The 15658-nt window shown below is 37.8% G+C and overlaps 1 protein-coding gene across 1 annotated transcript; it reads right to left on the reverse strand.

Annotated features, from left to right (window-relative positions):
- Positions 1-1350: 1350 nt before the first annotated feature.
- Positions 1351-7681, reverse strand: lg15h1orf159 (linkage group 15 C1orf159 homolog). Its single transcript, XM_029682930.2, has 9 exons — positions 7610-7681; positions 6740-6824; positions 5376-5460; positions 5089-5184; positions 4933-4989; positions 3768-3902; positions 3630-3655; positions 3429-3459; positions 1351-3164 (listed from the first exon to the last, which is right to left on the reverse strand). Exons 2-9 carry the CDS (start codon positions 6809-6811, stop codon positions 3067-3069), a joined length of 600 nt encoding a protein of 199 aa, XP_029538790.1. The 5' UTR covers positions 6812-6824; positions 7610-7681; the 3' UTR covers positions 1351-3066.
- Positions 7682-15658: the final 7977 nt, after the last annotated feature.

A 15658-nucleotide genomic window follows, 5' to 3' on the forward strand; every position in this document is an offset into this window, starting at 1 on the left:
ACTCTAGGCATTCCTTTCCTGTAGCGGTCCTAATGAGAGAAAGTTTCATCAGTTCGCTTGATGTTGTTTGTGACTGCACAAGTTCTTGAAATTATCTGCATTGACTGTCCCTTCTTGCATTAAAGCAATGATGGACTGTCATTTCTCTTTGCTTATTTGAGCTGTGCTTGCCATAATATGGACTTAATCTTTCACTAAATCGGGCTATCTTCTGTATACCACCCCTACCTTGTCACAACACAACTGATTGGCTCAAACTCATTAAAGAAAGAAATTCCACAAATTAACAAGGCACACCAGTTAATTGAAATGTATTCCAGGTGACTACCTCATAAAGCTGGTTGAGAGAATGCCAAGAGTGTGCAAAGCTGCCAAGGCAAAGGGTGGCTACTTTGAATCTAAAATATAAAATGTACTTTGATTTGTTCAACACTTTTTGGTTACTACATGATTCCATGTGTTATTTCTTCACTATTATGTGAATGAGTAGATGTGTCCAAACTTTTGACTGATACTGTATTTTAATACATCAGTATACCCAGGGATGTGAACCAAAACATACAATGTCTTACTACTTCACCAGTCAGAAGATCAAAACACTAAACACATGGTTGTATAAATAAACTGGTTTTTATTGCTCTCTATATCCAATGCCTATCCATAAACACTTTGAGATATGTCAATAAAATCTATATAAAAATCACTGCGTCAGAAAAGGTGTTGTGACTTGGGTAGTGACACAGTTCAATTACAACCAAGGCAGAGCTACATTCAGAAACTGACTTTTTGCCACAATAAAGCTGATCTGAACTTCCATGGTGATTATTTTCCAAACATCCAGAGAACTAGATTCAAATACAATTTCCTCATCCTGAAAGTAGTACACTTTACACAGCTGCATCTCATTATTTATGTCCCCAAAAGATTAGTCTAACTTCACTCGGAATGAATTATTCAGGATTTACAGATAAGATATTGTTGAGTGTTAATAATTAGAATTCATCCTCAGGGAAGGTGCTCCAATGATCATGTTAACAGTTATACTGTAGTAATCCAGAACTCATAAACTGGTCACTACCGATCAATGTGACAGTGGATTTGGGGAGGTCATGCAGCACCCCCTACTGCAGCTTGCATTTGGATACTAGCAGCAGTCCTGCTTCCCAATTTAAAAAACACTGCAGCTGCAAATATAATACTCTTCTCTTCCCAAGGTACTCAGCCTTCACAGGGAAAAGAGTATGCTATGGCAATCTGTTTATTCCAATTGTACAACACATCCTATTGTAAAATCCTACTATTTACCAACAGTAATGTAAATATTAAATTATAATAAATTAACTCAAAGGATTACGAGAAAGGTGCTTTATTTTTGTAAATCATACATACTCTTCAGAATCAGAAAATACTTCATAAAATGTAAAACTAGAATCAATAAGTACAAAATACCACATTACAAAAACAATACATCATTTGTATAAAAACAATGTACATGTGTACAATTTTACAAATGGCTGTACAACAGCTAATGTAAGAAGGATAAATTCTATTTGGGATTAAAATGATTTTACAATCAGTTGTTCCTGTTGTTGGAAATACCATCACTTCAGACTCATGCCCACTGAACACACAAACTGGAATTACCAGTCACACTAGTTCTCAAAATGTCTTCATACAACAGTTCTTCCAGCATAAATAACTAAAAATGTCACTTAAAACTTGTCCCTAAATTCACCATATCATCACTCAATCACCCTTGAAGTTTAGCAAGTAAAACCCGTTGTACCGTTCCTCCAGCAAGACAAAAAAATAAATAAATACTAATCCTTGATTTAATACAAGGTGTTGCTAAAAAGCCACAGGAGGTCACTCAAATACCCAATAATAAACCAGAAGAGAACATATGCACCTGTCTTTAAAATGATCACCACCCGTTTCCTGGAGAAATCTTTGAGCACACGTCACATCAATGGCACACTAACAACTTCAGTTTAGTGCACATTCTTTTGGTAAGACAAGCATCGCAACATATTTGGCAACAGTGACAACAGTTGCTACTATTAGCCAACAAATGTCACAATTTATGCTTGAAATAAAGGAATTCAAGTAATAGCTTATGTGCAATGGTTCTGAAAAGATTAGGCAAAATGTCAGCATGAATTTCCCACATTATGGCCAGATAAAGCATACGTCATATTAGCTAGCACCTTTTTCAGGTCCTATTACCTGTGTTGGGGTGAATATTATAAAGATTTTTACTGAGAAACATTTTTCACCTAACTCTTAGATGACCATTTTCCTACTTGATAGAGAAATAACATTTGAGATCCATCTTTTTGGGATGAATTAAATAAGACATTAAGATATTTCACAGCCAGTGGATCACATGTTAGCGTTCTTGGTGTGTGTTGCTCTGGAAGATCCACACCTTTCATGGAATGTGACGAGAGCTCTTAAAGAGCTTTAAGCGTTTTTACATTATGTTCTCATTTTGTAGTGTTTGTATTTGTGCATGTATTAAACAAATTAAAATACATTCAGCTTGGTTCAGTGCACAAACCACAGAGAAAAATAATAATAATAAGTATGCTATTTAAAACACCTATGAGAAGATTCACTAATGAGAACAATAAGAATATTGAAATCAGCTTGGAAATTATAAACCTCAAATTAAGGGCTATCACTGAAGCTATCACTGTCCACCTCACCCCATTCTCTACAGAGTTCAAGTAAAACAAACAATTTGCCCAATTCTAGACAGCAATAGAATAAAAATCTAAATAGAAAAAAACATGGATTCAAAATAAATAATTTAAGGTCTATCTATTTACATTACAAAACAGAATTCCGGTAACAAGGCTATACTGCAGGTGTTGCGGAGTCAAAAAGCTGACACCACCTGCTTTTGAATGAAGTAAACTGTCTTCTTAGGCAACACTACAGAGGAGGGACAGGCCTATACATACTCACCAATTTACTGTAAGTGCTCTGGCCTGAGCCTGTCCCTGTCATTTGGCAACTGCTAGCCAGCTGGTTCAGGCCTCCTCCACTGGGCCTCCTCCTTCCCTACACATTGTAGACTGTGGTAGTGGTGGGGATGGTGGCAGCGCTGGACGCAGAGTTTGCCGAGGGCCGCTCCCTCCTCACATATCTGGGTTTCCTAACTACAGATTACACAACACAATGGAGAGAGAGGAGGATGATAAACCCAATAGGATACGGTATGACCCCAATGTTTACTTTTCCCACACACAGCAGGTAGTTCAAACTCTGACTAAGATCGTGCCAGGATAAAGGAGTGAGATCATGTAAAACGTTTGAAAACAATGATATTACGCAATTGCCAGACATGGACACATTTTTCTCAATGAAACAACGACCAAAAACCCTATCGAAGTTTGTAAAGTGTTTTAGTGAAATGTTCTTACCTGAAGAGGTCGCTGATGGTATCATGACAGCCTTGAAGAGAGATGAAAATTCACAAGTCATATTTCTTGATATTCATTTTCGGTACTGCATATAAAATCATTCTAATGTATTGTTTATTCGATGTTGTGATACATTTACATTTGTAACAATGGAGTAAATGTTTCACAATAAATCGGTTGAAATGATTGAAAATGACTTACCGTCTCATTTGGTTGGAATATGTAGGCTGTGAAAGTACACCAGACGTATTAGTTACCTTTTCCATATTTCGAGCACACCATAGAATTATTGTCCCGTTTACAGTTATTCAAATTCAACCCATTATCGTAACGACTTACCCTTATTCCGCCGGTAGAAGATTCCTGGGAGACGGTTGGAGCGTTTAAGGTAGAAAAAGGAGGCAACAGAGAGAATCAGGAACAGGCTGATCAACAGAGTTCCGAACAGAAGAGAGGCTGCCACACCCGGACCACCTGTTCACACAGACAGACAATTGTTAAATAAACTTTATCACTCCTAGTGTTCTCACTAAACATACAGCTCATCTAGTCTAGACCCATGCTGTATTAGGGATCAACTTGCCCATCAGTCAAGTCAGGAGTATTTTTTGGTTGCCTGACGATCACTTGCCTGAAATATTTAATTAGCTATTTACATACAGAAGTGCCATCAATTGCCTGCCTTTCACATACACATAGGGGAGGGGTCAGAATGATCAGTTCTGGAATTATTTGTATTCTGGTTGTAAACAATAAAAAAAACTTTTCAGAACAGGCTCAACTTGACCGACTGCCATTAATTGCCTTTCTTTCACTTAAACAATGGGGAGGAACAAGAAAGATCCATTTTAGGCTACAGGAATTCTTTGCAGTTAGGCTGTCTTCCTTAAAAAAAAAAAATCACCTGCCCAAAGGGGCGAACTCAGAGCAGCCTCAACAGCTCAGGTCACTTGCCCCAGGCATCAGGACAACCCTTAATGTCAATGCCTGCTATATGTGCTATACCCAAATTGTATGGCATGACAACAATAGAAGAGTTGGATACAGCCCATACAGTTTGACAGTTCAACACACAGGTAACTGCCAAAATAAAGGAAAACCTTGAATAAATGAGGGATATAACGTATATAGAAAGCAGGTGCTTCCGCACAGGTGTTGTTCCTGAGTTGATTAAGCAATTAACATCCCATCATACTTAGCGTCATGTATTAAAATGCCCAGTTTCCCGTTATTTTGGCATGACTAGAAGAAGAGACCTCAGTGACTTTGAAAGAGGGGTCTCAAAGGAGCATAGGGGGTTTAAAGGGTATGTGTCTCAGTCACCAGATATCAACCCAATTGAACACTTATGGGAGATTCTTGTGGAAGAATGATGTCGCATCCCTCCAATAGACACACTTTTAGAATGCCCTATTAAGACACTGTGTTGGTGTTTCCTTTATTTTGGTAGTTACCTGTGAATTAACCAAAATGTGTGTAAAGAATAACTGGCAACATTTCTTACCAATTGTGGGAAGGACTGTAGTTATAGTTGTATGATTGGTCCTTTCTGTGATGTATGCTGTTAAAGGCAAAGAGATAAAGGGGGAAAATGAACAGGTTCAGGACACCTGTGGAACCCACCCCACCCAGCATTCATGTCCAGTACTTGTCCACTTACTGTAGTTGCAAGCGGTGAAGTTCTCAAGATCTGCAATAGTCGAGTCACAGTGCATACACACAGCTGTGTTGTTCTCAAGGACACGCAGGTAGCATCCTGAGTAAATAGATTTGATGATTGCTCAAATGTTGGAAGAACAAAGGCCCATGTCTATTTTCTAATCCTAGTACATGTGTCTAATCCAAAAGTGGCTACTACTAATGTATGAGGAAATCACTGTTGCAATTCTAAAGTTAATGAATAACATTTAACAGAACTGCACTATAGGATGACATGGTGGTCAGTACCTGGCTCGCATTGAGTGCTATTTAAGCACGAGCTGTTCAGCCTCTGTCGCTCTCCACAGCAGTCAAAGTGATTCTGATGTAGGGCCTACAAAAAAACAAGCACACTGTAAACCTTAACTACCCTAAGCACACAGCCAAGACAATCCAGGAGTGGCTTCGGGACAAGTCTCTGAATGTACTTATTTATTTATTTAACCTTTATTTAACCAGGTAGGCAAGTTGAGAACAAGTTCTCATTTACAATTGCGACCTGGCCAAGATAAAGCAAAGCAGTTCGACACATACAACGACACAGAGTTACACATGGAGTAAAACAAACATACAGTCAATAATACAGTATAAACAAGTCTATATACAATGTGAGCAAATGAGGTGAGATAAGGGAGGTAAAGGCAAAAAAAGGCCATGGTGGCAAAGTAAATACAATATAGCAAGTAAAACACTGGAATGGTAGATTTGCAGTGGAAGAATGTGCAAAGTAGAAATAAAAATAATGGGGTGCAAAGGAGCTAAATAAATAAATAAATACAGTAGGGAAAGAGGTAGTTGTTTGGGCTAAATTATAGGTGGGCTATGTACAGGTGCAGTGATCTGTGAGCTGCTCTGAGAGTTGATGCTTAAAGCTAGTGAGGGAGATAAGTGTTTACTTGAGTGGCCCAGCCAGAGCCCCGACTTGCATCCCATTGAATATCTCTGGAGACCTGAAAATAGCTGTCCCCATCCAACCTGACAGAGCTTGAGAGGATCTGCAGAGAAGAATGGGAGAAACTCTCCCAAGCTCGCTGTTTATTATCTATGCAGTCACTTTACAAATTACCTCAACTAACCTGTACATTGACTTGGTACCGGTACCCCCTGTATATAGCCTTGTTATTGTTATGTAATTCTCTCGTGTTACTTTTTGATTAGAATTTTTACATTTGTTTAGTAAATATTTTCTTAGCTCTATTTCTTGAACTGCATTGTTGGTTAAGGGCTTGTAAATAAGCATTTCACAGTAAGGTGTATTCGGCGCATGTGACAAATAAAATACAATTTGATTTGTAGCATCATACCCAAGAAGACTTGAGGCTGTAATCTCTGCCAAAGGTGCTTCAACGAAGTACTGAGTAAAGGGTCTGAATACTTATTTAAATGTGATATTTCAGTTTTGTCGTTTTTATACATTTGCAAAAGTGTATAGAGGCCTGTTCTTGCTATGTCATTATGGGGTATTGTGTGTAAATTGATGAGGGAATTTTTAGATTTTTTTTTTAAATATCCGTTTTAGAAAAGGCTGTAACGTAACAAAATGTGGAAAAAGTGAAGGGGGTCTGTCTGAACACTTTAGGAATTACCTGTAACGTTACTGTATGTTACTCTACCTTAGTTACTGGAGTTTCACGACTGATCAGGATCAAAGCTGCTGAAAGGACCATGAGGTATGACACAGCCATATTCAGAACAGTCCTAGAAAAAAACAGAGAAATGTAGACTGACTCCCAGACTATAATAACAAAATCTAAAATCTGTAGCTATAACGTTTGCAGCGTATCCTGAGAGATCTGAAAAATGACAGCTCAGATCATGACTGAGGTGGCTAACGACATTAGCTAGTAATCTGGCAACAATTGCAACGATTGATTGCTCTGGACGTAAACAGCATCTTACAAATGTTTGTTTTTCTATACCGTATCTTACTACAGTAACTACAGCAGGTAGAGTCGGACTGGAACATCCAGTCTGGTGAGATATACTGACTGTGCAGGTGCTAACGTTTGCCTTTTGGTAGGCCGTTATTGTAAATGAGAATGGTGTCTTAACTGACTTGCTTAGTTAAATAAAGGTTTAATAAAGAAATGTTTAAAAAAATAAAAAATAACGTTAGCAATGTCATGCCCTACAGTCATTGGTCATGACACATGCTGTATAACTAGCTAACGTTAGCTAGCTAGCTAGCCAGCCATGCTAAGACTAACAGACTGATTCAGAGCCAATAAAGCCGTTTTGGAGCAGTTTTTCAAATCTAGCTAGCGAACATTAACATCATAGCAAACTAGGCTGACTGTCAGCAATCACGTCGTTATGCGCACTTCTAGCTCGACGACAGAAGTCAGCTAGTTTTTACTCGATTTCCATTCAAATAAGAACAACACTAACGTAGCTAGCTTATCTATAATCAGCATGTTAGCTTGCACATAGAAAAACAGTTATTTGTTATGTTGAACGTCATCAATAAAGCAAAACCAACCTACCGTTGCAAATCACAACACAAGTTTTCGCTCGACAGATGACAGCTGTTGTACAAAAAGCAGCATTTAGCTACAAATAATATTAACTTCTGGCTTTTCCTCTTTCAAAATAAAAGTAGCTGATCATTGGCCACAAACTAACAAACGTAGCTATTTGTGCTATAGATGCAAAAAGACATTATACATGACTTGTACGTCATAAATACATTACAAATTAGACTTGCAAAAAAAAATATTGCAAAATAGACTTTTAGGTAAATGAGTCTCGAAGAATGAACATTTTGACAGCTAATAAAATTAGAAAGTACGTTTCATTGCTTCACATTAGGAATTTCATATACATTCTTGAACAGAGAGTACCTAAATGATTCATAATAAAAAGCATACAATGTATGATTATTAAATCAACACACTTTTGACTTATTCACCGATTATGTCACACTTGGCCTCGAAGAGCTATCTATTGAGGACTTTTATTTCAGTGTTTGAATTTCCTGTTTTGTGGTTTTGTAGAAGGATAACTGTTGCTAAGAGAACTGAACCAAAGATTTTTTTAACTGAACTGATTTTCAACTACAAACATCAGCTGGTCCAATCAGTTGCTAGGATACAATATGGATGGCCATGTCTTCGTTGTGTCTTCAACAAATATTTTTTGTATGCATAATCAATAACCCCTAAGATATCCAAATGCGGTCTTTTAGAAATCTTCACAAATAAAAACATGACGATTATAATCGTTCACTTATATTGAAATACCACAACACTTTATTTGAACCTTCTTCAATGGCTACATAACACTGATATAGATATGAAAGTGCTTGTTATTAACCCTTATGACAGATTGTTCAAGTGTACCTGAATCAGTAAACATTATCACAAAAGAAAAACTGTCAGGCTGTCTAATGAGTCATGACTTTATTATGAGGGCAGTCACTGATACACCCAAATAATTTAACCCAAATGTTTGAACCACGTTCTTTTGCAAGTGGGGTCTCTTCAAACAGTCAGACAGTAAGGGGTGAAAAAAGGGGACTGGTTTCAACTTCCAGCAGTAAATGTTCTCATAACACAAAAACTGTCCAGTTGTGCTGATGATTATACAATGATTGTATAAAACATTGGCTTGATGTTGCAAGAACGTTCCCAGGACATTGCTCTCACATTTTGTTGTGGCAGTATATTCTATAAACTTTACTGGCACATTGTGTTAGTTACCTTACCTGGAAACCTAATGAGAATGTTTTGGGAATTTTCTGTGGTGGTTGTTACAAATGTTGTGCAAAACTTGTAGTGGATGTTAGGAAAACAATCCAAGGATATTTCATTTTCTGAAAATATATATAAAAAAATGTTGCACTGAATACATTTAATAAAATCCCAGAAAACACATCCACTGGGTTGCCTACCAATTTGATCAGGGCATTTCCACGGTAACAGAGTGATGCTGAGACTAAGATTTTTTATTTTAAAATGGAAATGGTTAAAAGTAGTCCTTGTGCATGGAGTTGTATGATTTTTTAAAACTTTGCAATCATTGAATTTAGCTTGACATACATTTTAAAGTAACAAATCTGAGTCAGAATTGTCTTTTTCATTTTCTTCAATTGGATTTTTTTGTTAATTTATCCAAAGCAATCCTTTGAAATACTGTGTACCTTCAATTTCAATTTGATCGGCACAACATTAGAATGTAGTCTATGGAGAACTATTTCACAATGAAGATAAATGAAAGATAGCAAACAAAACATGTACATATTTAACTCAGTTTCAGAACCTATGCGTATTTCATTTTGTAGGGCAGGTAGCCTAGCAGTTATAGTGTTGGGCCAGTAACCAAAAGGAAGCTGGTTCAAATACCTGACCAACAAGGTGAACAATCTGTTGACGTGCCATTAAGGAACCCTCATTTTCTCCAGGGGTGCTGTATGACTATGTCTGACCCTGTAAAACAACACATTTCACTGCATGTGACAATACAAAATGTTTTTTATTTATTTTTTAAACATGGATATTTCACAATGTGTACAGTGCTTTCGGAAAGTTTTTTCTTCTTCTCATCAATCTACACACTATACCCCATAATGACAAAGCAAAAACAGTTTTTAGAAATGTTTGCAAATTTATTTAAAAAAATACAAAACTGAAGTATTCAGACCGTTTACTCAATACTTTGTTGAAGCACCTTTGGCAGCGATTACAGCCTTGAGTCTTCTTGGGTATGACGCTACGAGCTTGGCACAACTGTATTTGGGGAGTTTCTCCCATTCTTCTCTGCAGATCCTCTCAAGCTCTGTCAGGTTGGATGGGGAGCGTCACTGCACAGCTATTTTCAGGTCTCTCCAGAGGTGTTCAATCTGAGCTCTGGCTGGGTCACTCAAGGACATTCAGAGACTTGTTCCAAAGCCACTCCTGCATTGTCTTGGCTGTGTGCTTATGGTTGTTGTCCTGTTGGAAGGTGAACCTTCGACCTAGTCTGAGCTCCAGAGTGCTCTGGGGTAGGTTTTCATCAAGTATCTCTCTGTACTTTGCGCTGTTCATCTTTCCCTCGATTCTGACTAATCTCCCAGTCCCTTCCGCTGAACAACATCCCCACAGCATGATGCTGCCACCACCATTCTTCGCCTTAGGGATGGTGCCAGGTTTCCTCCAGACGTGACTCTTGGCATTCAGGCCAAAGAGTTCAATCTTGGTTTCATCAGACCAGAGAATCTTGTTTCTCATGGTCTGAATCATTTAGGTACCTTTTGGCAAACTCCATGCGGGCTGTCAATTACCTTTTACAGAAGAGTGGCTTCCGTCTGGCCATTCTACCATAAAGCCCTGATTGGTGGAGTGCTGCAGAGATTGTTGTCCTTCTGGATGGTTCTCCCATCTCCACAGAGGAACTCTGGAGCTCTGTCAGAGTGACCAGCGGGTTCTTGGTCACCTCCATGACCAAGGTCCTTCTCCCTCAATTGCTCAGTTTGGCCTTGTGGCCAGCTCTAGGAAGAGTCTTGGTGGTTCCAAACTTCTTCCATTTAAGAATGATTGAGGCCACTGTATTCTTGGGTACCTTCAATGCTGCAGAATTGTTTTGGTACCCTTCCACAGGTCTTTGCCTCGACACAATCCTGTCTTGGAGCTCTGCGGAAAATTCCTTTCAAAAACATGTCCAATCAATTGATTTGACCACAGGTGGACTCCAATCAAGTTGTAGAAACATCTCAAGGACGATCAATAGAAACAGGAAGCACCTGAGCTTATTTTCGAGTCTCATAGCAAATGTATTTATTTGACCTTTATTTAACTAGGCAAGTCAGTTAATGGTTTGAATACTTAAATAAATAAGGTATTCCTGTTTTACATTTTTTTTAAAATTTGAAAACAATTCTAAAAACTGTTTTTGTTTTGTCATTATGGGGTATTGTGTGTAGATTGATGATACTTTTTCTTTTTTTAAATCAATTTTAGAATAAGGCTGTAATGAAACAAAATGTGGAAAACGTCAAGGGGTCTGAATACTTTCCGAATACACTGTATGTTTAGGGACTTTTTCATTAACCATTTCGTGGAAAAATAGGGTTTGGAGAGCCTTTAATATACACACACACACACACACACACACACACACACACACACACAACAAAAACGGTGGTTTGATTAATTCCGAAAATTGCCACATTCAGTTCTTCAACCCATGATAATGTTGGAAGATAAGTGTACATAGAATTATAATAGGGAGAATAGTATACCCTGGCCTATTGCCCGCACTGACCATGAAACTGTGTGATGACACAGCCAAGTATTGCGCCATGCCTCAGGTTCAAACTGTTACGGCTTGGTCTGTGCTACATAATTATTTAATTATTCTACATATTCATTTAAAAAAAAATGTACAATCAACTATTGCTACTGGTCGTCAGCAACAATCACACGGACATGACAGCGTTTACAGAGGAAGCACATTAAGGTAAACAAAACAATGATAAATTCAATATTGATAATGGCTAATATTTAACATTACCAAAATAGTCATATATATATATATATATATATATATATATTTTTTTTTACAAATAAAAAAAAGAAACAGAGAAAGTCAGGGCATAATGTAAACATTTGAGAGTGAACAATGGTTAAATTTGGTGAGAGTGTCATTGCGCAATGCTTTGCATCATCATCACATGCTCCAGGCTGCAGTGGCCTATCCATTTGTCTTGAGTCTCATCACTGCAAGTTAAAAGGCCACACAATTCAAATTCATAAGGTCACAGCTTTTCATAAAGAGGTGGAAATGCCTGTCCTGTAGATAAAAAAGTTGTATTATTATTATTATTTTGATATTTTGGGGGGGTTAAACTCCAATGCTTTTTAAAAATACTTGTTTCATTGAACAATAACACAAAATGTAAAAACAGAAATATACAGACAAGAGTGCATAAACTTAATGTAGACAGGTGTCACGTTCTGGCCTTAGTTCTTTTGTTATGTCTTTGTTTTAGTATGGTCAGGGCGTGAGTTGGGTGGGTTGTCTATGTTCCTTTCTCTATGATTTGGCATTTCTGTGTTTGGCCTGGTATGGTTCTCAATCAGAGGCAGCTGTCAATCATTGTTCCTGATTGAGAACCATACTTAGGTAGCCTGGTTTCACTTTTGAGTTGTGTCAGTGTTTGTTTCCACACGGGACTGTTTCGTTTGTTTCGGTTATTCACGTTGTTATTTTGTAGTTTAGTGTTCATGTAAATAATGTATCGTTATGGACACTTACCACGCTGCACATTGGTCCGATCTCTCCTACTCCTCCTCAGAGGAGGAAGAAGAAACCTGTTACAACAGGGGTTTTTCAGTTTTTATGTAAATTTAAATTTGTATGGTACATACTCCTTTTTTTGTTTCTACATTTACCGATAATTGAAAAATAATAATAATAATAAATGTTTCAGTTCTATCTTAAATCATTTAAAGAGGGGTTTGTTCTCTGCCCAGTTATATGACCTTTTATTTAACTAGGCAAGTCAAATAAGATAAATCGTATTTAAAATGGGAAACTGTTGATTGTGAAATACCCAGCAGAGTTGCAGTTCTTGACACGAACCGGTGCGCCTGGCACCTACTACCATGCCCCGTTCGATGGCACTTCAATCTTGTGTCTTGCCTATTCACCCTCTGAATGGTACACATACACAATCCATGTCTCAATTGTTTCAAGGCTTAAAAATCCTTCTTTAACCTGTCTCCTCCCCTTCATCTACCTTTACTGAAGTGGATTTAACAAGTGACATCAATAACGGATCATAGCTTTCACCTGGATTCACCTGGTCAGTCTATGACATGGAAATAGCAGGTGTTCTTAATGTTTTGTGTACACAGTGTATATAAGAAATCTCTGTCAAGGTGTTACCATTCATTCTGCTAGATTCTACTGGAATGCATCACTTGTTGTCTAGCAAATATTGTATATCTAACAAGGTGACAGAAGTATCATATAAACTCATTTGCAGTCTACCCTGTGAAGACCTTTATTGTATACAGAATCAAAATTGCTATAGATGACAAATGTGTGTCTTGTGGTTGTGACGCAGGGACTCTTGACTGCAAAAAATTGAACTGCTCTCATGTCAGAAGGTTTTTAATTGAGCTAGAATACTTTATTTTAAGGGGAACTACTGTTCATGTTTATTTGGACCCCACTGATATAGACCCATGATTCAATTCTAATTGTTCATTTTATTTTTCTTGGAAGATTCTTTATTCATCAGCCTAGTGGTTAGAGCATTGGATTAATAACCGAAAAGTTGCAAGATCGAAACCCCGAGCTGAAAAGGTAAAAATCTGTCGTTCTGCCCCTGAACAAGGCAGTTAACCCTCTGTTCCTATGCCGTCATTGAAGATAAGAATTTGTTCTTAACTGACTTGCCTAGTTAAATAAAGGCTAAATAAAAAAATTATAAATAAAAGTATCAAGAATGGTCCACCACCCAAAGGACATCCAGCCAACTTGACACAACTGTGGGAAGCATTGGAGTCAACATGAGCTGGCATCCTTGTGGAACATGTCCGACACCAGTCACGACAAATTGAGGTTGTTCTGAGGGCAAAAGGGGGTGCAACTCAATATTAGGAAGGTGTTCCTAATGTTTTGTACACTCAGTGTATATATGTAATTAAAAGTCTCATTAAAGTTTGGCTACATTTTCTGACACCTCCTTCCCATCAGGATTGGTCTGGACATGATGACAGATTGTAACCAATACGCATAGGCTATCACCTAGCCTTTGATATGTACTGTAGGCTAATTATTTATGTACATTAACATACACGTATGTTTTTCTTAACAGAATAGCTGTTTGGTTTTTCAAATCAATTTAATTGGCTATTTTGGTTAATAGCCTTGGTGCCCTGATAGATTGGGCACCTCTTTTGAAGGCCAAATGGCCTTTCCCCTAAAATCAAGAAATTCCAGTTCTGGATAATGATATAGTTGTCTATCGTTATTCAATAATTGTTTAACCCAGATAATGTGTTGTCAAACCAGTTCTGGAAAAACAAAGACTTAACCAGGAGTTAAATCTCATTCCAATTTTCTCTACAACAAGAGATACATTTTAATTGGCCTTTTCTTTCTGATCTTTGCTAATTGTAATACCAAGATCTGTGATCACTGGGGTATTGCATTGAGTTCATAGATGAAGTGTCACGACTTCTGCTCGGCGGTCGACGTCACCGGTCTTCTAGTCATCATCGATCCATTTGTCATTTTCCATTGGTTTTGTCTTGTCTTCCCACACACCTGTTTTCAATCCCATCCATTACCTGTTGTGTATTTAACCCTCTGTTTCCCCTCGTGTCTTTGTCAGAGATTGTTTATTGTCAGTGTAGTGTTATTTGTATAGGTGCGCGACGGGTCTTCGTACCCATATTTTTTTCTTATTAGTGTTGTGGAGCATGTTACTTGGACATTTATTAAAATATTCAATTTTACATTCCGTTTGACTCTCCTGCGCATGACTTCCCTGACGCGTTCCTCCACCCCCATGAGCATAGTGTCCTCTCCTGCTGACTTCATATATTTTGGTCAGAGATTCTGTCAGAGACGTGTGTGTATAGGTGGCAGGGAAGTAAATACACAACAGGTAATGGATGGGATTGAAAACAGGTGTGTGGGAAGACAAGACAAAACCAATGGAAAAATAGATCGATGATGACTAGAAGACCGGTGACGTCGACCGCCGAGCACCGCCCAATCAAGGAGAGGCAATGACTTCTGACATGAAGACTTACACTAATACAGGAGTAATAAAGGCCTAGTTCATATTATTTTTTTAATGTAATTTTTTTTTTTTTTAAGTTGTATTTCGATTTATCAGGGTGTGCTGCAGCTCTGACAACACCTGTACTTCCTGTGGCTATAAGGCTAATACATTTTTAAAGTTAAAAGACACATCTTTACTATTAGGCCCATAGAGATCCTATTAAATTTAAAGGGCACTGCAACTCAATAATAGGAAGGTGTTCCTAATGTTTGGTATACTCGGTGTATATGTAATTCTAAACTTAGCAATAAAAGAAACGTCCTCTCACTGTCAACTGTGTTTATTTTCAGCAAACTTAACATGTGTAAATATTTGTATGAACATGATAAGACTCAACAACTGAGACATAAACAGAACAACTTCCACAGACATGTGACTAACAGAAATTGAATAATGTGTCCCTGAACAAAGGCAGGGTCAAAATCAAAAGTAACAGTCAGTATCTGGTGTGGCCACCAGCTGCATTAAGAAACGTTCCTGAATAAAGCCCTGATCATCCACATATCTGTCAATAACTGACAACTGTTTCAGCAGCATAGCAAACATATTTATGAAAAAATTCGATTTGATCGGCTCGTAGCGTTCTTATTTTAAGTCACGGGCTCATAGCCAGCCACCTTTTCCCCAATGTCAATCTCTCGTTGTCTTTAGGCCTAAAAGAGTCACACCGCAATATAAAATAAATACGCCTATAAAAGGTTGAACTTTGGGCTACAGATGGAGTTGGTATGTTATTCGTTTTTAATGATGAACGGTG

The sequence above is a fragment of the Oncorhynchus nerka genome, linkage group LG15 (assembly GCF_034236695.1).
Source record: "Oncorhynchus nerka isolate Pitt River linkage group LG15, Oner_Uvic_2.0, whole genome shotgun sequence".
NCBI classification, from domain to species: Eukaryota; Metazoa; Chordata; class Actinopteri; order Salmoniformes; family Salmonidae; genus Oncorhynchus; species Oncorhynchus nerka.